Genomic DNA, 24,232 nt, shown 5'->3' with positions numbered 1-24,232 from the left:
AGGTCCCGCCAGCAGCATTTCAAAAGTGTTCCAGCAGTGGAATGTTTTGCCCGCCTGATTATGGTGACTTGCACAGATTTTGTTGATTTGGCCTCCTTCTTTGATTTTTTAGCTTCTACTATGGGTAAGTAAGCTGTGTAGTTTTAGTTTTTTGGGGGTTTTTTTGCCTGTTTTTATGTTTTCGAGCCTGCAGGGGGTCTAAATGAAATAAATGAAAACGTGGTTGAGTAAGACTCTTCTTACTGACTGAACAGTTTAGTTACTGACCCTCAGAACGTCTTCCCTTCCCCCTCCGTTGTGTCCATTCAGTGTCTGATCATCGGCGGCGGTCCTTGCGGCCTGCGGACAGCCATCGAGCTGGCCCTGTTGGGCTGTAAGGTGGTGGTGATCGAGAAGAGAGACACCTTCTCCAGGAACAACGTGCTTCACCTCTGGCCCTTCACCATACACGACCTCAGGGGCCTTGGAGCCAAAAAGTTCTACGGGAAGTTCTGTGCCGGCTCCATCGACCACATCAGTGAGTGCACGTCTATGTCTTTCTCATTTGTTGTTTTATTAAAAAGGTCAAAGTGTGGAAGTTGACTGAAGCTTTTTTCTCATAATGCTCTGAGAAGAAGAGAAATTGCTCTTTGGTTATGTCAAATAGTTTCAAAGAAACACTTCTTTAAAATCATTTGACATATGGACAGGGTCATAGGAGATAATTAATTAGGTAGTTTCTTTAAAATAAAGAGCATTTAAATAGATATAGTTTCTATATAATTTAATCCATGTTTCCTTACTCTCTGATGACATATCATGGTCGTTTTGTGATTTATCACAGTAAATGTATTACAGATTTTCTCCCACCCGAGAACCCCTATCTTTGAAATTTGCTGTTGTCTCCCTGTCCTATTTCATTTGCCATGTGATCCCATGCAAAATGCTCGCGATCCATACATGTAAATGAGGCCTACTACTGTGTGTGCGATGCAGATAAATGTGTTCTTGTGTGGCCAGAAAAAACTAAAGCCATCTTCACAAAAGTGCCTTTCATTTCTGCTCTCTATATTTAACGGTGTGACATGCGGGGGGGTGGTATTTGCTGGCTGTGCAGCTCTGTAACCTGTGAGAGGAGATTGTCCAGCGGTCTAGGTTGATGCAGTTTCTTCGGTCTCAGTCTCCCCAGTGAGATGTTTCCATTGGCGCTTCCTCCTCTCCAGCTTTAGTAACGGTGTCATGTGTTAATATCTCCTAACCCTCGCTTGTTCTCGGCTCTAAATGCAGCCACGTCCTCGTCTGCTGCTGAGAAAGCACCTGTAAATACAAGCTGCTGAGCTGCGGTATATACAAACTCACACTGTCACACTGTAGAGGCTCTGGGGTTGTATGGCAGCAATGATGATCTTTTTTAAAGGGATAGTTTGCATATCGCTCTCTCCAAAGCCACCAGACTCCTTTGTCAAAACCACTCATTTTATCTCGCACAACACAGGAGTTGCTGGTCTGCCGCATTAACAAAAAGCCAATCAGGTCTTTCCATTGTACTTAAGATTAATGCAGAAAATAAGCTCTTTGGTGAAAAAGAAGTAAAAAGCTAACGTTAGGCTATAAATGACCATCACCCTAACTAAGTGACCAGTGTTTGGCGTGATGAAGTTTAATGTCAGTGGCAACCTCTATAGTCTCATTTAGCCACTTGTTGAAAGTTGTTGTTTTTTTTTAAGAGCTTCAGGAAGCTTCAAAATTGAAGCGTGGGGTGTGTGGCGATATATTTTTTATGTTGTAGAACTAAACATGAAAAAAATCCTCCTAAACTTTAGTTAAGCACAGACCTTATTTCAGGCATCTAAAGAAAAACCAATGACTTCGAGACGAGCGAACTGGAGGAGCAAATATGCAACTCGTCTCCAGGTTTTAGGGCTAATTTCTGCAGATGTCAAAGTTTGACGATGGTCTCCTGCTGCTGCTGCTCATTTAAAATGCAGTACACTGACATTAGCAGGTGGCAGTTTCAGAGTTGACTTCCCACTGTGTTAAAGGAGTCTGTCCAGGAAGAAGCAGTGCTGCAGTGTTGCGAGGTGCCATACTTCATGCAGTCCAACCAGTCTTTGCAATTTTATCCAGTCACTGCAACCCTTCCGCAAATTTGACCAACCATCAAAGGTTCTTATGATTTCCACCAGTTGTAGCAGCCTCCCCTGCATATGTCATACATGTACGTCTCGATGAACGGACTCAAATATTTTGTCACTGCGACTGAAAAGCACACAAATTTTAATTGCTTAATTTTATGTTTTATAAGTTTGTGCTTGCTGTTTTTAACTTTGAGCTCCAAAAAGATTTTGCCGCTTTGTTGTTCTTCAAGTTACCTTTGGGTTTTTAATGAATTATTTTAAAAGAAATCTCCACTTTTCACCTGCTCCTGCAATTTCATTGCAAAATACGCTCAAAAATGTCACAACATGCATCGCAATCTTTTACAAAAACTGCCATGAAATCGACATTTTAGGCTGCAACAATTCCACGATAAGCCTGCAAAATTCTGGAGGGGCTGATTAAAGTAATTAATGCTTAGCAAACTCACCTCAAGTCAGCCCTAGCTTAAAATGCTCAGTTGGTTTTATGTCTGTAGCTGAAGCTCTGGTTTTGTTTTCTGGATATACAACATCTGAATGCGTTTGTGTGCATCCACCCCAGGTATCCGCCAGCTCCAGCTGATGCTGCTGAAAGTGAGTCTGATTCTGGGAGTGGAGATTCACGTCAACGTGGAGTTCATCAAACTTGTGGAGCCTCCAGTGGAGCAGACTGATGACAGTGAGTCTGCACTGTCTATGTGTGTGCTGTTATCTGTATATTAAAGTTGGTGTCAATCTTGTGTCATTAGTCGAGAGAGCAATAAAACAATTCAACAACCATGCGCAAAAATTCATCAGCAGAGAGTTGTTCAGGCTTCTGTGAGCGAGAAATAAAACACAGGCGAGTGCAAAGAATATCATCTGTGAATATTAAAACTATACAACAAGTGCACAAGCAGCTTTCATCCGAGAGACTGTCGGCTTGTGAGCACAAAACTCTCTCTCTCCCTCTCTCTCTGCTCTTGAGGTTGAGTTTTGCTCGCACAGATCAAACGCCTGTGACAGTTTGGAGGCAGAAAACAAGGCAGGCTCTGGCCCTCTTATGATTGGTCACTTTTACCCTGATGACATCTTCCATCACAGATAATATGATAATGTATGTTAATATAAATAATTGTTTTAAAGACATTTAAATTTCCAAGTAGTATATAGAGAGATAATTGTCACATTTCTATTCATTCATTTAAGGAACTTAATATAAAATAGAATTTCATCATAGTAACCTAAGAAGATGTGTGGGGTTTTTTAAATAGCCTTGGCACTGTTGATACCATCAAATGTATAATCAACGGAGATTATATCATTTTAAACATTTGGTATCAGAAAAGTATTTAAGTATTGATACTTTGGATAACCTTACTAACATGAATTATTCCTGTCCTCCAGCTCTCAGAGACTTTTGCTGCGCATCACCTCAAAACTCCCAATCATCCTGCCTTTCCTTTAGACATCCCCTCACTCTGTCTTTAGAATACTTTCATGTTACATTTAGTATACATGCAATCAAACTGAAGTGGGTCCGTCTGATCTGTTGTGTTCTTCCTCAGGTCCTGGGTGGCGCGCCGAGGTCCGGCCCTCCAGCCACCCCGTCTCAGATTTTGACTTCGATGTGGTGATCGGAGCCGACGGGCGCAAAAACACATTAGACGGTGAGAAAGAAGGAAAAACTAACAGAACTCCTTAATGTGGTAAAACTGTTGCACTTCATATGGTTCAAAATGAGTCATTTGAAAAGGTTTGTTACTGACCCACATTTGTAGGATAAATATACGCTGCAGTCAAAGAACCATTTGTTATTTCTACTGGAAAAGAGGCGAGGTGTTGCAAAGCTGCTTTCAGTCACTGGGTTAAGCATTTCCTGTTGACATAGTTTGAAGTGAAGCCTAGGAGTGTGTATGGGGTCAACAGTGTGTGTGTGTGTGTGTGTGTGTGTGTGTGTGTGTGTGTGTGTGTGTGTACTGTTTAAAAGCTTTGCTAGCTTTCTCTCTGGGTGTAATTAGTGTTACGTGTGTTTTCTGTTCATCTGTGTATTTGTGTGTGTTGTGCATATGTTTGCTGGCACGTAAAATAAATGAATACAGAAACAGTAAACATCCTCCTCCATAAATGATCATCTCCAGAGGCATTCATGTCTCCATGACTGCTGGGAAAATCCATTGTGTCTACAGCTACTGCAGCTGGAGGGGAAGGAACTACTCTTAAAGTAGCCTACATTTACTGTGTAAAGATATTTATATTTCTAAAAAAAAGTCACCCATTAAAGTGATAGTTCAGCTTATTGGAAGCTGGCTTGTATGAAGTCCATTTTCAGTAGGTGGTGGTCGACACACCCATAGTTTGGAGAAGCAGAGAGGAGTAAGTGATGTGCTGCTGTGGACAGGGTCAGCAACAAAAGCTATTTTAGCCACTTTAAAAAAAAAAAAATCAATCCCAGTTTAAGTATGCGCTATATTTAGAATGTTTTCACTGCTTTACCTTGCTGTCAGACAGCCTTTTCCAACAGTAACCCACTGATATATAAGACAAATATCCCTCGATCAGGCTCAACCAGTCTCCTTTTGCAAAAATAGTAATATTACCTTGAGTTGCTGGTCTACCGCTGCCTCGAGCGATTAGTTTGTGTGTCTCATTGTGTGACTTTGATGAATCCAAACTGAACTGTTTTAACACACAAGTCCTACAATAACACAAACTAATCGCTTGAGGCAGCGGTAGACCAGCAACTCCTATGTTCTGTGAGTAGTTAAAATTTTCCAAACTATCATTGTTAGCTCATCCACTGGTGATTGCCAATATCTTCATCCTTCCTTCCCGTTCTGTTGGGTCTCAGCTGGGAGATGTGTGCAAGTGGTGAACTCACTATGTTGCGCATGCTGTGGACGTTCACTACGTCCAATAGACAAAATAAACTCAAAGTGTCCAGAAATAACATGTACTCACAATTATTTTCCATTTTAAACGGAGAAATACAGCCAATCACCTTCTGAATTCAAGTTTCTCTCTTTTACCAAACTAAAACAAGCTTCATTGGCTCATTAACTCCTCGGAAAACATACTTAATTCAAACTCGACAGAAAGACATGTAAAACTCACCAAAACCATCTTTGTTAGTCTGTCCACTCTTCCAACAATCAATCCTGGTTTGGTTAAAATAAATCCTTCATTCACCGTGTGAAGAGTGTAAAGAGTGACTCTGCAGGCTGTTTTCCTCTCACTCTTCACCCAGCTTAGCTCACTCATGGTCGGCTGAGTGGGCGTGTGCTGTGCCGCCGGATGAGAGCATGATGCAGCGGCTGTCGCTCTGCTGAATATTACATTAGCAAAATAAAATGACAAATATCGCCCAAAAAATCGGCCAAAAAAAGTAATCGGTGATGGATTCAGCCCATCGTTGATAGATGATGTATTCGTCCAATCGCCCAACCCTATCTGTGAGGTAAAAAAAGACTTCTCCAGAGCAGCAGCAGCAGCAATATTTCTTAGCTTACTACACCGCTACTCCTCCTGCTTCGCCAAACTGGGGCCATCTATTGTGGGTAATACACTGACTATGGATAAGTATCTCATACAACCCCTAGCCCATCTGTGTTTTAGGCAAGAAATTAAATGGCAAAGACATGAGATCGTCAGGTTTGCTTAAAATTCTGACTAATTTATTACATTTCCCAACTAAACACAATTAAATATAATCACACTGTATCTTAAGTATTATATGCTTTGGCTTTTGAGACTGATGTTAAAAAAATGGACGTCACATAAGCAATTGTGATGTGACAGGTTGCATTGTAGTGAAACTGTTTTGGATCTGAAACGACAAACAAATGTGCAGAAAACAATGAGTCAAACAATCATTTTTACTCAGTTCCCTCAGCATAGTTCACCGTTAAGGTTTTTCTTCTCCTTTCGGCAGGTTTCAGTCGCAAAGAGTTTCGAGGGAAGTTGGCCATCGCCATCACAGCTAACTTTGTCAACAGGAACACAACAGCAGAGGCCAAAGTGGAGGAGATCAGTGGCGTGGCCTTCATCTTTAATCAGAAGTTCTTTCTGGAACTCAAGGAGGACACAGGCTAGTTAAAAAAAGAAACTCACACCATAAAGCCTCCTTTTCTTAAAAAGTTTGTTTGCTCTCCCACTTTAACTGCTCCTTCTCTAAACTTGCTGGTGTTTTTTTAGGAATTGATTTGGAGAACATAGTTTACTACAAAGACAACACACACTACTTTGTCATGACGGCAAAGAAGCAGAGTCTGCTGGACAAAGGAGTCATCATAAATGTGAGTTTCTTCATACACGCACACATGCATGTTTGAATACACTATCATTGTTGAATACAATTTGCATAGTTTTAGCATTGTTGGCTTACAAAGGGCAGTTGAAAAACAAGAGGAACAAACTTGATGCAGCAAAACCATCATCTGTCTTTCAGTCCACTCATTCTTCTTACTTGTCAGACCTGGCGCATACATTAACCATTTGGTGCGCAAGTTGACCCACAACCTGCACATCCGAGGGGTTGACCCGCAGGTCAGGCGGGTTTTGGTTGACTTACTAGAAAGTACCACAGGTTCGGGTGGCCGGGTCAAGTGACAAAGCAGAGGTTCAAATAAGCTATTAATAACTTACAGAAACATTCCATGCAATAGTCCTCCGTCCACCTTCTTTCACCTGTCTCTGTCACTCTCTGTCATTCACACATCAGCCAGTGCATCTAGTGCGCTTTCAGTTCAGCTGATTGGTGCTTGTTTGCAGCCAAAAACTCGGGTAAAAACTACATTATAGGTTGACACATGCCAGCTTCTATTTTCTTAAAAATTCCCTGTAAATGTATAAAGGATGCATAGTGAAAGAAGGGGACAGACTTTATTTCTTTAATGAAGGTGTACTTGTTTTGCTGCAGTATTAAGCAATGAAACAACACCATTTGGAACAATTCATCTGTTTCTTAAATAGCCTGATCTTTCCAGTGCTGTGAACGGGGGAGTAACAGTGCACTCTGACAGCTTCTGTGCTCCCAGCAGCAGGATCAGCCTCCTTGAAGAGCTCTGTGGCACGATCCTGACAATCTGAACCAAGAAATCAAGGTCCTTTATTATCATTACACAACATGGGGTTGTACAACAAATTTAGAGTTTTGGCTCTTACATCATGCAACACAAAAAATACAACATGTATAGAAATATGTAAACTTGGATTGGAATAGAATAAAATATAAAACCACATGGAGAGTTATTTTCATATACACATGTATACACTCAGAAAAAAATCTGTAGTGCATTTTTAGCATTTGCATCTGGTTGAACGTAAACAGCAGCAACAAGCTGATGATATGGTCGATGTGTTCACAATACAAGTTCAGCAAGATTTTGATAGTTGATGGCATACATTAGCCTGTAAACGAGAGACACTTGAAGACCGTTGGAGATGTTAAATTAGCTTATTTCCTGTTTCTCTGCTGTGTGCCACCTTTTTTGCTGCTTAACTAGAAATGTGGAGTTTTTTCCTTTTAAGAACTGGTAAAGTTGGCTAAGATCACTAGCAGAGACATAACATTACTGAAATACAAAATGTACAGGATCTAAAGCCTGCTCAAAAAGTCACCTGATGATGCCACATACTAATTGGAATATCTGTGACAGTATTACGTAACTACTTAAGAAACATAAAACATTTTATTTTCCTAATTTTCTTTTTTTTCCTGTTTTTTGTCATTTTTTTCTCATATTAAGTCAAAGTTTAAGTTTCCTTATTCAACAAATGACTCCACTAGACAAAATAATATCAAAAGAGGTGCAGTTGCTTCCATGACTATTGATTAAACATCAATGAATACAGTCCTAATTGGGCTTATTCTTAAAGGCAATTACTCGATTAATGATTAATCATTAACATCCTTACTCTAAATATTTGCTGCTGCACCATTTTTTTTTTGTTTGTTTGTTTTTTTGTTCTTTAGTTGTATGTCTTTGTTTTCATTGGCTCATTTGTGATCAGGTCACTTGATTGGCTACAACAATGGAGATGAAATGTTTGGATATTTATTCAAATTCATTCATCACATCTATGATTTTGAAAGTAACGAAGTAGATTACATGGTCAAAGTACAAGTAAAAGTACAGACTTGAAAATCTACTCATAAAAGTACAAGTACCCCAAACAACTACTTAATTACAGTAATTTGAGTATTTGTAATTAGTTATTTCCACCCCTGAACAAAAGTAGCCGGCCATGAGCATATGCGAAATTGGCATGATTTGTGTTTTGGCAATGCATGTTTGAATTATGAATGTACAGTTGTAAAATAAAATTGATGCAGCATTCAGTAGCAATCCTTTAATGGAATAAAATTAAAATAAAATGAGATTATTAACCATGTTATATTACAGTAGATATCATCTGTATCGAGTCGGTACTGTATTGAGACATTTTTGTACTGTGATATTCAATATATTGTTACAGCCCTGCAAACTACAGATATTTTAGTTTTCATGGACAACATTAACACTGAAACACACACACACACACATATACATATACATACAGGTTGCAATATTTAAACCCAGCTTCCATAGTTTGAGAGAGTCAAAGTGTTCTTTGGGTATACAGGAATGTGTGTGTTGGCCAGGGCAGTGAGTGATGGACCTCCACGATAATTAAATAGAGCTCTAATTAGATGCTGTTTGCATTCTCTCACCTTCCTTCGATTTCCCCCCACACACTCACAAACACTCTCACACACACACTGACGTGCACATTATGAGTCAGAGCTTTCCCCTCAGTGACTGTGGCTGTCCTCTACAGAGATTAGACGGTATAAATGAGGATATTATTATGGCATCGAGGCGCAGACTGGATCACATTAGGAGGACTGTTGTTAACCCTCTCACTCTACGCGCGCCAGAACAATCATCTGAAAATACACACAAGCGCACACACACACACACACACACACACAGGTGTTGAAACCCTGCCTCGCTGTGCCGTCAGTGGTCTCCAACTCAGCTTACAGTGCAGATTAGTGCAGAGTGATATCTCACTCAGTGACGACCTCATCACTCATAATAGCTCACTGATTCAACAAACTGACTCACTTAGTTTTGTCATCATGTCGCTGACTGCAGCCGAAATGTATTTTTCATCTCGTTTCTTGAGAAATGTGGATCTTGTCTCTGAATCAGTCCCGGTCTCGCTGCCATGCTGGGTCTCAGGAGATGTTATTCAGATAGAAACCTGGGATACTGATGCATCTCACTTGGCTAACAAGTCAAAGCAACATGACACAGTGACTCAAAGGGAGATGGCTTCAGTCATCATGGGGGTGGGGTGGGGGAGAACAACATGTTTAGACCGATCCTTCACCACTGTCGAGTTCACAATCAGGCCTATGACGAGCCACAAGTTGACATGATGATCATCTGCAGCAAAAAACTTACAAAACTTACTCACACATAAAAAAAAATTACAACCTATACCATTAAATACTGATGCTAGAATGCATGAGAATTACATAAAGTCATATTTCACCTAAACTCTGTGGATTGTCACTACAAGCGATACCTTAAATGTTGGGCTGTGCCTGACTCAGATTTATGTCAGTCAAATCAGATTTGGTTTAATACGAATGTTAGACTGTTCATCCCTTTTTTTCATAACGGCAGACATTTCTATATGTGTGTATGGATTTTTCATTTCCGCCTATACTTCATATTTGTTTAAGTGTATACATTTCAAAGTTAGGAAAAGGTATTGAGGAAATCTTTGCTTTATTACATGCAATAACTTTCTGTGAACATCCGGTCCAAATGTGGTGTCATTCTGATCAATATTTTCAGTGATGCATGTGATAAAGCAGACGTTGTTTTGGGGGAAGATCCAAACATCAACCAAAAAAATATTTTGCATATTTTAAACATCCATTTCAATAACTAGTTAAACTTATGAAAAAAGTTGGTTGTGATTTGAGTAAAGGGGTAGGACACTATATATCAATCAAAAGACTACCAGTATATTTTATTAAGTTGCTTTGAGCTGCAGATTCACTGCTTCTAAGCAGAGGGCAGAAGATAACGTTACCTCGGAGCCTTACTGGGTGAGCCCACTCTTCCTCCGAGCAGCTGCCTCGGCCACGACTACATGTCCATGGTGTCCACAGCTGTCCGCAGCTGTCTGTGCATGCCTTCGCTTGGGAGCGCATTCAAGCCAGCTCACCCGGGGTCCACTTTCACAGCTCCCTGTACCCGTCACAGACATCTTCACTCTGCAGTACAGGGTGACACAGGAGTGGATTTTCACTCCTGTCCCATCCCAGTCCCAGAAGAATGATTCCTGTCCCATCCTGTTTCTGTCAATCCACAGTCCACACATCATTATCCATGATTTTATATATAAAAGACTGACCTATTGTTATTAGGATTCCTGCTCCCAGGTGCTCCAGCTTACTTTTTTCCTGTCCCGTCCCAGTCATGCTGCTTTAGACTTATAGTTTGTTGAGTTGTATACTTACGTTCACCCAAATTTTTCCAACAATGGTCACACCCAGAGAAATCCCTAAGTTAATCAAGGCACTGGTGCATATACTTTGGATATGTCAGAGAGTGGGGAAGGAAGTTGCTGAATGTGACGAAATGTAACGTGAATAAAACTATAGCTATAGTGGTTGTTTAAAAGTGAAGAAAACAACATCTGTGATCTCACACTACTTCACCTTTTAATGTGTGAGAGACCTCATAGCAGCAGAACGTGTATTATTGTAGGTTTAAATTTAGTTTATGCCAGGGATCTCTGCTGTAAACGTTCCTCCTGTCGTCTCATTACAGGACTACATAGAAACGGAGCGACTGCTGAGCGCTGACAACGTCAACCAGGAAGCGTTGCTCTCCTACGCCCGTGAGGCAGCTGACTTCGGCACAAACTACCAGCTGCCGTCCCTGGACTACGCCATCAACCACTACGGGCAGCCAGACGTAGCCATGTTTGACTTCACCTGCATGTACGCCTCCGAGAACGCCGCCTTGATCAGGGAGAAGAACGGACATCAGCTTTTGGTGGCTCTGGTGGGAGACAGCCTGCTTGAGGTACGGCGGAGCGGTGATAGTTTGTGTCACGCTGGGTCCTCCACCGTGACCGAGGCTCAGATTGTTTGTGTTCAGTCTGACCTCATGTTTCTCTGTTTACAGCCCTTCTGGCCGATGGGCACAGGCTGTGCCCGGGGTTTTCTGGCAGCCTTCGACACGGCTTGGATGGTGAGGGGCTGGGCACAGGGCAGGAACCCTCTGGAGATACTGGCTGAGAGGTGTGTGGCTTTATGTTTCACTTCCAGTAACTTCAGACTTGACTGTGCTCTGTAGCTTATTTCCTCAGGATTTCGTACAGATGAAAACAAGCATCAGCCCATTTAATGAGAGCTAAACTAAATAAATACACAGATAGTCTATATAATTAACATAAATCATCATATTTCTGCCACTTTCCCACAACTGATTGTGAATAAAATGTCAATAAATGCTATGATTCGTGTTTGTATGTAATGATCATTATATACATTAACTTATTTACTGGTTAAGGAGCACATGGACGTACATCCATGTGCTTGACATTTGGACTTTAATAAACAAACACACAAATTCTCAGATTTCAGCTTTTCAAATGTGATTATTTTCTGGTTTCCTTAGTCCGCTCTGACAGTAAAGTGAATATTTTTGAGCTGGGGACAAAACAAAACATTTGAGGATGGCATCTTGAGCTTTGATCAGTGTTTTTCATCATTTCCTAACATTTTATGGTCCAAACAACTTTTCAGATGATTGAAAAATCGATGATGAAAATAATAGATAGTTGCAGCCCTAAAAACATTATATTAGGTGAAACAATTTCACCATATTTAATATTAGATAATCCAAAAGTAAGAGAAAGTAATTCAGTTACATTACTTTAATATTGTGACACTAAAGTAACCCTCTCGATCCTGTTTATAGTTTTTAAATCTGTCATTAGCGGGTCAGGTGTTTGCAGTGTAGTTGTCGGATCTTTGAAGCTGCCGTGTATTGAATCTGAAAGTTACGTCTGCCCTGTTGTTCCTCAGAGAGAGTATCTACCGGCTGCTGCCTCAGACCACCACAGAGAACATCAGTAAAAACTTTGAACAGTACGCTATTGACCCTGCCACCCGCTACCCCAACCTGAACTCCAGCTGTGTTCGCCCACACCAGGTCAGTCCAACGCTTCTATAATAAAAATACACTTCATTGATATGACAGTTTTTTTTAGTAAAGTTACAAGTGATTTCTAATGAAAATACAATGATTTTTACCATCATTGCGCATGTTGAATCCTAGATATTGTATGGTTTTAAAGAAGTCAATATATCTCCCATAAACTCAACACTGACTGAGAAATGTCACTTTTTTATTCAGCAGCGAGCTCAGACTTGTTTTGAAATCTTTCTGCTGCAAATGTGTACCCAACTACGCCCCCAAACAGAATAATTTTAGCCATGCATAGATAATATTTCTAGTTTGTGATTTTCCTTTTACCTATGGTGCCGAGTTTTAGAGATATTGGCTGTAGACGTGTCTGCCTTTCTAGAAATTATGTCCTGCTTACTCGAGATAAGACCTTGTGGGCAATTTCACGTAGGAACTATTTTCTTTCTCTTGTCCACCAGCTGTATCAGGGTGCAGAAGGAAGTGTGTGTCTACTCATGGATGAGAGGTTTGTGCTCGTGACAGAGTGGGATGTAAACACGACATCCTCCACGGCTGAGCTGTAACCTCTCATCCGTGAGTAGATGCACGCTTCCTTCTGTGCACTAATACGGTTAGCAGGTGTAGTTTGCTAGAGAGAAAGCAGTTCATACATGAAACTGCTCACAACGAGATGTACGGATTATCTTGAGTTACCGGATGAGTTTTTGAAATGTATTTTTGATACTGTGAGCACCACAAGCTGAATGCCTTCTAGTTTCATTATATTTGGGAGAATGCAATTCAATTCAAAATGTATTTTTATAGCACCATATCATATAAAAGTAGTTCAGAGTGAGTCTAACATCAGCAGGCAAGCTGTTCCATTCTGTGGGTGCATGGATGCTGAAAGCCATCTCACTGAAAGAATAAAAGAATAAACAAACTGAAAGAATAAATTAACTCAATTTGAAATCATATGGGGAGAAATATTACAAGCATTTTGTGCGTAAAGAAAAGAAGAAAAAGAGTGGTCTAGACAAGATTTGAAGTTTTGTTTTATTTCATTTACTTACATAACTATTCCTTGAGTTTATGAAGTGAGGGAGTTTATCAGTTAGGAATATACAGATGTTGATCTTGCATGTATGTGGTGCAGATGGGGGTAGGTGGGAATGGTTAACAGTAAGTATGTTGCTTCATTAGCTGCCAGCCAGCAGCAGACACAGCTACCTTCAATTCTCTGTTATGGCTCTTTTGTGTGAACAGCAACTCCTCTAAATCCAACTGTGTGTGCATTTGTACTGACTCGGTGTCCCTGTGATTATGTTTAAGGTTGTCTGATCTGGTTTCAAATCAGTCTGAACAATCTGAACTGAATATTTATACACCTTCTCCCGTCAGGTGCGTCACCTGTTCATTGATGGCCAACAGCATTCGTATCAACTGGAGAGAGAACCGAGACGCAGATCAGTCAACTTGTCCAGAAGAGGTGAGATGCAGAATGTCTCTTTGTCCCCTAACTGCCAAACACAAACTGATGATTTTGGCCAGGCGGCCGACACATTCAGCGTCATTGTGCATGAATATACTGATAAAACGAGGGCTGCCCCCTGACAGCTGAAGAGCTGAATAATCAGTCAGGGAGCTCTCAGTATGACTGAGATTCTTCCAGTTGAGAAGTTGTCCTATTTTTGTCAGTCAGTGTGCATCACATTAACAGCATGGAGCATGGAAAAATGCACAGAAATAACATTTCAATTTAGAATCCTAGACAGCGTGTCTGTAAACTTTACAAACAGAGTCTCAAAATCACCACAAACAACAAAACTTACTGTGATGGAGGTGGAGAAACGATGTCTACATGTTTAACCAGAAGCAGCTTTTTTATTGCTCTCGCCAAACTCACTAGACTCTGTTTGAAAAATACCATCATCTGCTTCATTCAGACAACAAAACAACAGAAAAAAAATCACCAAAAACGTTTGGGTTCATTTGTCCTCTGTCCAACAATGACTCAACTCTGGTCTGGTCAAAATAAACCCTGAATTCACTACATTTTATAACTCATCTATAGACACACACACTTTTACTTTCTCTGACAGTTTGAAATAATAATAAATAAATAAATAAGATGTTTTCACATCACAGAGGACAAAGAAAAGCCTTAAAACATAAGTCTTACTGCTGAACGACTGAAAAAATCCTTAGTCAGGGATAACCCTCAATGAAATGATTATTTGAGATGTGATATAAATGTCATGGTACTGGACCTTAGATTCAACATTACTCACTGAGTAACACATCGACACTGTTCTCTATCTGATCTGCTGTCTGAGTCTCTATGATATTTAGAAAATGAGACATCAGGCAGTTAGTCAGCGACTAGTTTTACAGGCTGAATGGGACTGGAACCTCACCAACCTGGCAACCTAAAAGGACAGTCAGTTCAGTTATGTATTCACTCACTTCATGTTATTCACAAGTTATGACTTGACAGAGTGAGAATCAGTGGAACACAGGAATTTTGTTTTGTATAATATCAACATCTTAAAGATCCAGTATGTTAGATATTCATTCATGTACAAAGTGATTATAGGGATAGTATGATGCATCTTTGAGTTTATAAGCTGAGCTGCTTATATGAAAAACAGACTGCAGATGCATTAAATATCTTTAGAAAAATCGTGACAATGAGTGTTACTGCCAGCTACTCAGATGGCACTGCATTCTCCCTTCAAAGCTCCCTGTCATGCACAGTCATAGTAATCTGATCATCCTATGATTCACCCCTCAGATTAGATGCATCCACAGCACCGTTAGCACTGCATGAAAGCTTTCCTGCATACCTTCACAAGTTAAGACAATCAGCTTCTGTTATATGTTATGTAACAGATACCTTATATACGTAAAATAAAATTGTTTCAGTGCTCACTCAGCAGTGCAGACTTTCGCAGACTGACACGAGAGGGGAACTGTGGGGAAACGTAAGCCTCGCCTCAGTCACAGTCTGCCACACCTCGCCACAGACAATACAGCAGGATAACATTACACCCACATGAGGGTCAAACATGATGCCTCTCACAGACGTGTGCTGACCTGCTCCACTCTGCACAAGCAGGGTTTCACCAATAAACAACACGGCGCCAATAAATTTGTCTTTCCCATGGTGGAGGTTTCTCCCTAAGAAGAACAAGTCATTGTTTAAGTTAAAACTGTACAGTGTTTTGCTACTTGGGGTGGCAGTAGAACTTACTGTAAACACAACCTTATGACGACATGATGAATTAAAGTCCAATATCTGCTCTCTTTTTTAGCTCTGTTTTGGTCTCCACCAACACTTGAGAAATGCAGTATATGAGAAGAGTTATCTTCAGCTGCTACTTTAAGTTCTCCAGCTAGTGGGTAATTAGCTAAATTGACTAAATATGAGTATATGGCAACACCACGAAGGTCATGTCTATAATGCATTGCAAATTCATTCAAAAATCATTATAGTCATTCAGTCATTATAATGCATTTATAAGGCTTTATAAAACTCTTTCTTAATATTTAGAATTTTGCAATTTATAACAAGGTTTATGAAGTATTTTAAGTGGTGGACCTAATGTACTATAAGTTAAGCATTCATAAGGCTTTACACTACATGTGACAGTTCTCCTTGTTACAGTTATTATTACACGCTGCTAAGACTTTGAATGTCGAACTTGTAATACATTATCTCCACCACTTGTAATATATTTGTTGTCATGAATGATTGTAAATATGTATAAACCTTATTAATGTGTTATACTGTAATGGCCTATGAATGTGCTTATAACACATGATAGATCTGACCTCAATAGAAACCATTGCTAAATATAAATATATATTAAAGACTCAATAACACTGCAAACCACACACTGCAAAATGACCATAAAATCACCACTTTTTTTCCGCACAAGAAAACATCTTTTAATCTAAAAGGAATCCGTGGACGCTTTCAGTAACCCATCCCTCCCTCGACAGATCAACCGTGAAATACGTAAGAAATCCTCACTGAAGTTGCACTTTTGCATTTTAAAGCGCATCAAACCGAGTGCTGCAGATCTTTTAAGTAGGCCAGTTTGTGCAGTGGCCTTAATGTCGTCTCTGTCTGCCAGAGTTACTCTGCTTCAGGCTTGGGAGGAGATTCAGGTCTTTCAAGTCACAAGGCTCAAGTGAATTAGTTGTTGCCAAGTGGGTTTTCACAAGGAATCTTTTCTTTTGTGTATTTAATGAAAAAAACACAAACCCAAAAAAGCAAGTACTGTAAAGTCAAGAAACATAAATTTAAAATGTGACCTATGAAACCCACAACTGACTGGTTGTCACAGGGCGGCGTTGATTGTGCCACGGAGGCCAAGCTGCACCTTCTGCCAAATGGAAAACTCATTGTACACCAGCTTGACAGAACCTCTCTTTATTTCTCTCCTGCAGAGTCTGAGGTGCGTCCTGGCCGGCTGCTGACCTGGTGTCAGAAGCAGACTCAGGGCTACAGAGGGGTTGATGTCACCAACCTCACGTCTTCCTGGAGGAACGGCCTGGCCCTCTGCGCTCTCATACACCGCCAGAGGCCTGAGCTCATGTAAGAACACACACAAAAGCATACACGGTCTATTCAGTGTTGACAGTTATTCTGGTCTTGGTGGTTTTTTTGTCGGAGTGTGAAGAGTCACCTGAAGAGCAGCGTGAAATTCATCTTTTTTATTGCAGTTGTTTGCGAACAGTCATTTCAGAAATATTAGCGCAGTCGATCGAGCAGGTTTGGCTTTGCGTTGGGTAATACTTGTTGAGGCTTCAATGCCCACCTACAAGTTGAGTATCCCCCTTATACAATGGTCATTTGGCAACAATATGAAATAAAAGCATTTGCATATTTTTTGGTGCACTCAAAATTTATAGTTATGAATCAAAAGCTTACCTATTTCATGAGGAAGATTCAAGGAATAATTCTAGTCCCTTTAGCAGCCAAGCTCAGCTGGCTTGCTGCACATGTGGTACACGCAAACAACTGTGATGTTGCAGCAGCACATTTCTCCCTCTGTAGATGACTAAATTTGATGTCTAAGTTATTTATTCATAAATAACGGAATTTCTGAAATTCTGTAGAGTTGGAGGGAAGTTTTCTTACTTTTTACTCCCAAAAGTTGCCTTTTTTCCTGCTGTGGATCATATGAAAGGTGCTGTTCCTTCTCAGCCACGTTAATTAGTCTCTTGTCCTCCCTTTTGACTGCTTTGATGAGGTGTCATGTCGATTTTAACCAGATAAAATAGGTTGGAGGTGCGTGAAACTTTGCTGAAATCGAGCCAGGGCCAGTGATTTCTTTCAAGCTGTTGGCTCTTTAATGTCACTAAGCTTTAACGCACACGTCCTGGCCAATCAGAAAAGAGCATTAACTCCGACAGCAGGATAAGGGTGCAATATACAACATTCAGCCTCACTACATGTCAGCTAACAACTATTTGCTATGTAAAGATATATTGTCACTCACAGTACCTTTAATTAGTTAGTTAAAGCCTTATTTATCCAGGAAATCTGACTGAGATCAAGATCTCTTTTAAAAGACAGACTTGAGAACAAATAAAACAAGATCACAACAAGAAAACATATTCAATCAAAATGACCATTATGCACAAACATGGCCACACCAATTTGTTAAAATAATCACAAATGTTATTAGAAATGTAAAATAATAAAGCTTTAAAGTCTCAAAACTTCAAGCTGCATTGTAGATCATTCCAGTTGTGAGGTTCATAGTAAAGGAGACCAGCTGTCAAAGATTCAGAGCTGGTATGAGGAACTTTTAAAACCAACCTGTCCTGTGATCTGATGTCATGGTTATCAGCTCTGAACTCAACTTTAGGTGTTAAATACCTTGGCATCTTACATAACAAGGCCTTATAGTTGATAGTAGATAGATAGATTGGTTTATAGGTTTAGTGGCAGCAGTATGAGCATACATATCTCCATATGGTGGATTGTATAATGGTTTCTCTGTTTTCAGCTGATCAGCTGTGATGAGACTTGCGATCTCTTGGCCATCTCCCTTTATCCCTCCACATAGCTTCACATATCTGATGTGAATTTGACGCAGTGTGCTTAATTAGTCCCACTTTCCACGGCATGTTTTCAGTTGGCAGATCCAGTCACAGTAAAAGCGGTATCTGAAGGGGATGCAGGTGACTGAAACTTCCTACAGCGGTAGCAGAAGGCAGTGCCTGCTTGAGCTGAATACTCCAGCTAATCCCGGGACTAATGCCACAAGCTTGTAAAAGACTGTTTGTTTTTTACACGAAAACAGCCACTTAGAGAATTTCGCTAAACTCACTTGCCTTGTTTTCAGTTCGCAGATAATCTGGGGCGTGAATGGAACTATTTGATGGTCATTCCCATGCTATAATATGTCTGTTGCAGCAGGTTTTGGGTTGGTACTATATATTACACCAATTTGGTGAACAATTTGATAAAAAATAAGCCTCAAAAATCCCTCTATATCACCACATAAGGACACCAAGGCCTTGAGGAACACCATAAAAAAAATATGATGTGAAAACTTTTGACATTTGGAGATTTCTTACATTTTCCATTGATTTGGTGAGCGCTTGGGTTCTGGGGATTGCACAGAAATCCTCATTATTGTCTATCTATACCTTGGAAAGCCATCCATCCTCTGAATGCCCCAGGTCTCTAGTTGGCTGTGCAGTTTCACAAGGCTGCGATTATCATAGAGGTCACTATAGGTCATTTTATACAGTGAGTTTTAAAAAATTGTCTCACTGTAATGAAATGTCTACTATGGAGACTTACATGAATACAACTGGGCTCACAAGAGTCTCAGCTTTGCAGTCAGACACAATTTATGATATCCCAGCTCTGGTTCTGGTATGCACTTTGCAGAAATCAACAGCAAAATTCAACTGGGATTGTGCGCTCTGGTGAAATGCACACACTGTGTGTTTTTGGAGTTTAGAACAAGCTTTCAGCTGAACAGGGAAGTCTGGAGGTCATTTGAGGCAAATATTGATTTTAATTCAGATTGACATTCTTTTATCTTTTACTCTTCTCCCATCAAGTTCTGAATGAAAAACAGAAACAACTAGATCGCTAAAATCCCCTTTCTGCCTTTTCTTTTCCTCCCTGTCGCCTCACCAACCGTTTCTTCTGTTTCATGAAAACCTTACCTTGTGTTTGTTCTTTCTCAGTGACTTTGACTCTCTTAACGAAGAGGACGTGGCGGGGAACAACCAGTTGGCGTTTGACGTGGCCGAGCGAGAGTTTGGCATCCAGCCGGTGACCCGGGGAGAGGAGATGGCTGCGGAGGCTGAACCAGACAAACTACTGATGGTTCTCTACCTCTCCAAATTCTACGAGGCCTTCAGGAACTTCCAGGGAAACAACAACGGTCAGGCTCCTTCCTGCTTCTGTCACAGATAATCAATCAACTGATTGTTGACTGACTGACTGTTGAATGTTGATTGACTGTTCATCAACTAAGTTCCTTAACTGCTGGGAAGCTATTGAGGTGTGTTCAGACCAAATGCGAAGCAAATTTTCACCTGACCTTGCCCAAATGTTGGAGTGTTTTTTGCAACCTGCAAATATTCACTTATAACAACCAAACCCTAACACACAGATCCAAAATGCAAACCAGTTTGACATAACCTGGCTCTTGGGACAAATAGGAGAAAGGCGCCATGTTAAAAGTTTAAACCAAGCATTTTATTTGACAGAAATAACTGAAAATGTGAGCGCAACAGAAGTTCGAAAGGCATGGGAAGTGAATGTCAGGAAAGTGCCACCAGTTGGGCACTGATTAACAGCCCTCAACCAACAGCTGGAATCAAGAAACAGATACATATTTTCAGAACTGACCCTGTAGTCTCATGGTTTTGTTCACTTTTCTCCAAGTCGTCTCCTTTTTTTTTCCCTGCCTCTGTACAATAAAGATGTTGTCCGCCATTTCTGATTCTCTGTGACATCAGGAGAATCTCAACGCTGATTGGCTTTTAGTGAAACAGCATAATGCAAATATTTCACTCAAGTTGAAATGTTCACAGACATGTATTCACCTGGTTCAAATTCTCTTTGTGCGTTTGCGTTAACTTTGTAAGTAACCACATCATGCAAAAAATTAGCTTTGCATCTGGTCTGAGCACAACGTAAAGCATATAACCTATATTGGGTGTTAAGTATTAAGGAATTAAATGAGGAATTATGTTTTAGTGTTGTAAAACTGAATGGAAAGTGACAGTGAATGAATAATAACTGTGTAGTGACTGACCATGTGGTTTTATAGTTGTAAGACTGGATTGGAAACAAAAAACTTTACACAGAACCATCATAAACTATAGGAAATGAGGAGTTTAAATGGACTTGCATTTATGGTGCTTTTACAACTACTTGTCACATTCACTCATTCACTCACACAAACAAGAATACATTCACACACATATGGAATAGCCATCATGGAAAGTTTGGGGTTCGGTGTCTTGCCCAGAACACTTTGACATGTGGACTGAAGGAGCTGGAAATTGAACGGGCATTCTTCTGATTAGTGAATGAGCTGCTCTGCCTCCTGAGCCACAGCAGAATATTCACTCCAGCCATACAGAGCTAACAGATGGGAAAGTGCCTGAGCCAACTATGCGGTGAATGGTTGGATGCAAAGCATCACCCTAACCACTGAAAAATGTGTAATACTATCCCCAACCAAAAGAAACTGTGAAAACAGGATCTCACTTCCTTTCTCCTGTCACAGAAAGTGCAAAATAGTACTTTCCCTCTTTCATTACAGAAGAGTACAACAAAATATCCATATAAATCACTATAAGTCAGTTCAGATTAAAGAGACTGGTCTTTAAAATACTCTTTGGTCAGTTTTGTCTTTTCAAATTCTGTTAAAGTCTGTATACAGTACATTCTGTTACAGTATGGGCCCAGTTGCACTTGAAATAACTGAGTCTCTGGGACTGTTTTATCCACTGCATGAGCTAGAGTTGCACGTTACACAACCGTGGTCAGGTTAGTCCCTGCCAGAGACATGGCTGGTATGTGTGCTATGTCCGTGGAAGCCATATCCAATCACTGCGTGTAACTCTGGAGGCCCTCAGCTCCGTTCACTCCGCTGTAAGTTCCAGCCACGTTTCATTTCTAGTGCGTTAATGTTAATGTCCTGCGGACATCTGTGTCACCCACACTGCTGTCACCGCAGAGCAAGGCACACCTCTGAAAGGCTGGGAAAATAATTTCCCTCCGCTGAGCCATTTTCACAGTCCATTTGGTGGGAACGAACTCGAGCTTAAGCGTTTGGTTATATTTAGTCAGCAATGATGTCCACACTGTGTGCCATTGTACTGTAATGGCCCTGAGTAATGTAAGTTGTTATGCAAAGTTTCATCAGTGGTTTTTAGTCTAATGATTACTTGATATTTATAGTTTAAGGGTGACCCCCCCCCCTCAAGCATTGCACTGATTGTGTAACTCTTTGTCTACAACTTCTGTTCTCATGCAGACTCCTGTTCTGTTGAATATCAGGGTTATCTGGTAATAAATTGTGATTTTTATGTGCAGAAATCAGTTATTTAGACATTTCAAGGCCCTGTGTGTCAATTATTTAATCTTATTATCACAGAGTGTATAAAACAGGGATGTAGTCTTTATGATGTCGTCCATAGGTTGACCTTGGGTGAGGCTCAGAGTGTGGTGGATCTGTCTGTCAAAATCTTAGCAGTGTCCGACTTGGATAGCTCCCAGGTTAACCCAAAATTGTTGTGGATGTCTCTGTTAACACCACCACTAGGATTTTCAATACATCAACACATTCGTATTCTTCTACAAAGAAGAGCAGCATCATTGTGAGATGCAACCTCACATGGGATAAAAAATAGATAACAGTGTCCCAATATTAATGTCCTGTAAATGAGAGTATAATTAGCAATTAGGATCTAGCTATCTGGTCCTTGATTTTGATAAAATGGTGGACAGTTTTTTATGGTGGGGAACAGTTGCCTGTTTTAAGGTAAAACAGCTCACACTGTATTTATGTATCTTAATGATTTTCTGACAGAAACCATCTGTTAGTAAGGCTTTCTCACAGAAATATTTTTACCAGAACGGGCTTTAATACAGTAAGCGGTGAAAGCTAACGCATAAATGGGAAACCTGTCTTTAGAGGCTTTCATTTCAAATGGATCTCGCTAAACAACTTTTTGAGTGTTAATGAATAAATGAGCTGAATGTAAACTGTTTTATACTCCAGGTTCAAGAGAACCAGACGAGAATAGTGAAGAACAGCCAGCGAGAACCAGCCTCAAACTGGTGAACCAGCCGCAGCCCAGGAAGAGGATACCCAGGGTAAAGCTGTCTACTGAAATACATTTGATGCTTTTGTTGAGACAGTCCCCGCCCACTCTCCTCAGGGCCTTTTTCATTCATCACCAGCACACGCTTAACAGTCACTCAAGTCTTGTTTTGATAAGCCAAAGCTAACATAAGCCTTGTTCAGACTGCCTGCCAAAATCCTTTTTTTTTGGTTTATTCAGATTGTATCCAGATGGATTTTTTTTTGGTTTTTTTAGAAAATCTGGACAGCAAAAAAAAAGCAAAATTTGATTTCTGAAGGCTTAGCTCAATCTAAACTGAGGACAGTCTCCCAGCTTTTGTAAACACTTAGCAAGTTTAGAAAAAAAAAAACCACACTGCCAAAACCAATCCAGTATCTTTAGAGCACACTGGGGCGGTGACGTGCAGGAGTTGCATGTTTCTGACAAGAGCCTGACCAATATATCTGTCGGTCTGTATATTGGTCAGGAAGGTGTAAATGCTGAGAAGCAATGCTTTTGCAGTTGACTGATACTGAACAGTACTGATCTTTATTTAGCTATTTCTATTATTTTTATTTGTTCTTTATTTTCTTAGTTTCCTTTCTACAATTAAATTATTTAACGTTAAACAAAACATATATAATAGTCTTTAATAAAGTTATTTAAGAAAACAGCCTTCTCCGTACTTATGCATAGTCATATTGGTGGAGAATTGATGTGCAGTCCACATAGAAAAGTTCTGTTTTTAACCCAGTTCAAAAATTCACTATATTGGCCAAAATATTGGGCTCCACTTACTACTGAGGAGAAAAAATGTAAGGGTGGTTGGTTTGTTGTTGCAGCTGTGTTTGCCACCATTTCAGCAACTAACTTGAATTTTGAAATCCCCAGATGATGGGCGGACAGGCAGATCTCTAATTGTGTACTATTGCAAGACTAGTTACAGACACCTACACTGTTACCACAGCAACACCATGCAGATAGGTTGGTGCTGTCAGGATACAAAAATCTGAACTAATCACTTGCAATTAACAGCCCAGACAGAGTTGAGAAACAAATCTAATGCGTCTGCAGTCTGAACAAAGCCTTAGAGATCAAGGCATCGTTTGTAACACACAGGTTATCTAATCATGACAACTTGCTGTCAGTCTGTTTGCGATCAGATCAACGTGTCTGTGAAAGAATCTTTACTGTGGTGTCTGCTTGTCACAGGATGACAAGAAACTGGAAGAGGATTCTGTGAACAAGAGACGGCGAAGGGGCAACCACTACCTCACAGAGGTATGTTCAACAGGAGATCTACAATCCCACTTCCAAAAAAGTTGGGACATTGTGTAAAATATAAATAAAAACTGAATGCATTGTTTGCCTCTATATTCAATCGGATACGGTACAAAGACAAGATATTTAATCAGCCCTCAGTAAGTGTTTAGGAACTGAAGACACTAATTGTTTAACTTTTTGAAAGTGAAAGTGAAGATGAACTTTCTTGCTTGATATTTGACTTCAGGTGCTCAACAGTCTACAGACAGCCCAGTCTGGTACCCAGACTCTTATACTACAAAGCTGTGCTGTTGTAAAACATGCAGAATG

At 40.2% G+C, this 24,232-nt stretch overlaps 1 protein-coding gene across 3 annotated transcripts in view; it reads left to right on the top strand.

Annotated features, from left to right (window-relative positions):
* The window catches only part of mical2b (microtubule associated monooxygenase, calponin and LIM domain containing 2b), a 79,099-nt gene that overhangs the window by 26,589 nt on the left and 28,278 nt on the right, over window positions 1-24,232 (top strand). For all 3 annotated transcript variants that reach the window (XM_084734819.1, XM_084734818.1, XM_084734817.1), the window contains 13 exons: window positions 310-517; window positions 2,680-2,796; window positions 3,665-3,766; window positions 6,028-6,183; window positions 6,291-6,391; window positions 10,931-11,188; window positions 11,291-11,406; window positions 12,196-12,322; window positions 13,700-13,787; window positions 16,754-16,901; window positions 19,520-19,719; window positions 22,576-22,670; window positions 23,852-23,920. In XM_084734819.1, coding sequence (XP_084590945.1) covers window positions 310-517; window positions 2,680-2,796; window positions 3,665-3,766; window positions 6,028-6,183; window positions 6,291-6,391; window positions 10,931-11,188; window positions 11,291-11,406; window positions 12,196-12,322; window positions 13,700-13,787; window positions 16,754-16,901; window positions 19,520-19,719; window positions 22,576-22,670; window positions 23,852-23,920 — 1,785 coding nt within the window. The remainder of the gene's footprint in view (window positions 1-309; window positions 518-2,679; window positions 2,797-3,664; window positions 3,767-6,027; window positions 6,184-6,290; window positions 6,392-10,930; window positions 11,189-11,290; window positions 11,407-12,195; window positions 12,323-13,699; window positions 13,788-16,753; window positions 16,902-19,519; window positions 19,720-22,575; window positions 22,671-23,851; window positions 23,921-24,232) is intronic.

This window comes from Lutjanus erythropterus, chromosome 13 (assembly GCF_056507025.1).
Source record: "Lutjanus erythropterus isolate fLutEry1 chromosome 13, fLutEry1.hap2, whole genome shotgun sequence".
NCBI lineage: Eukaryota > Metazoa > Chordata > Actinopteri > Lutjaniformes > Lutjanidae > Lutjanus > Lutjanus erythropterus.
This window is presented reverse-complemented; position numbering and strand designations above follow the sequence as displayed.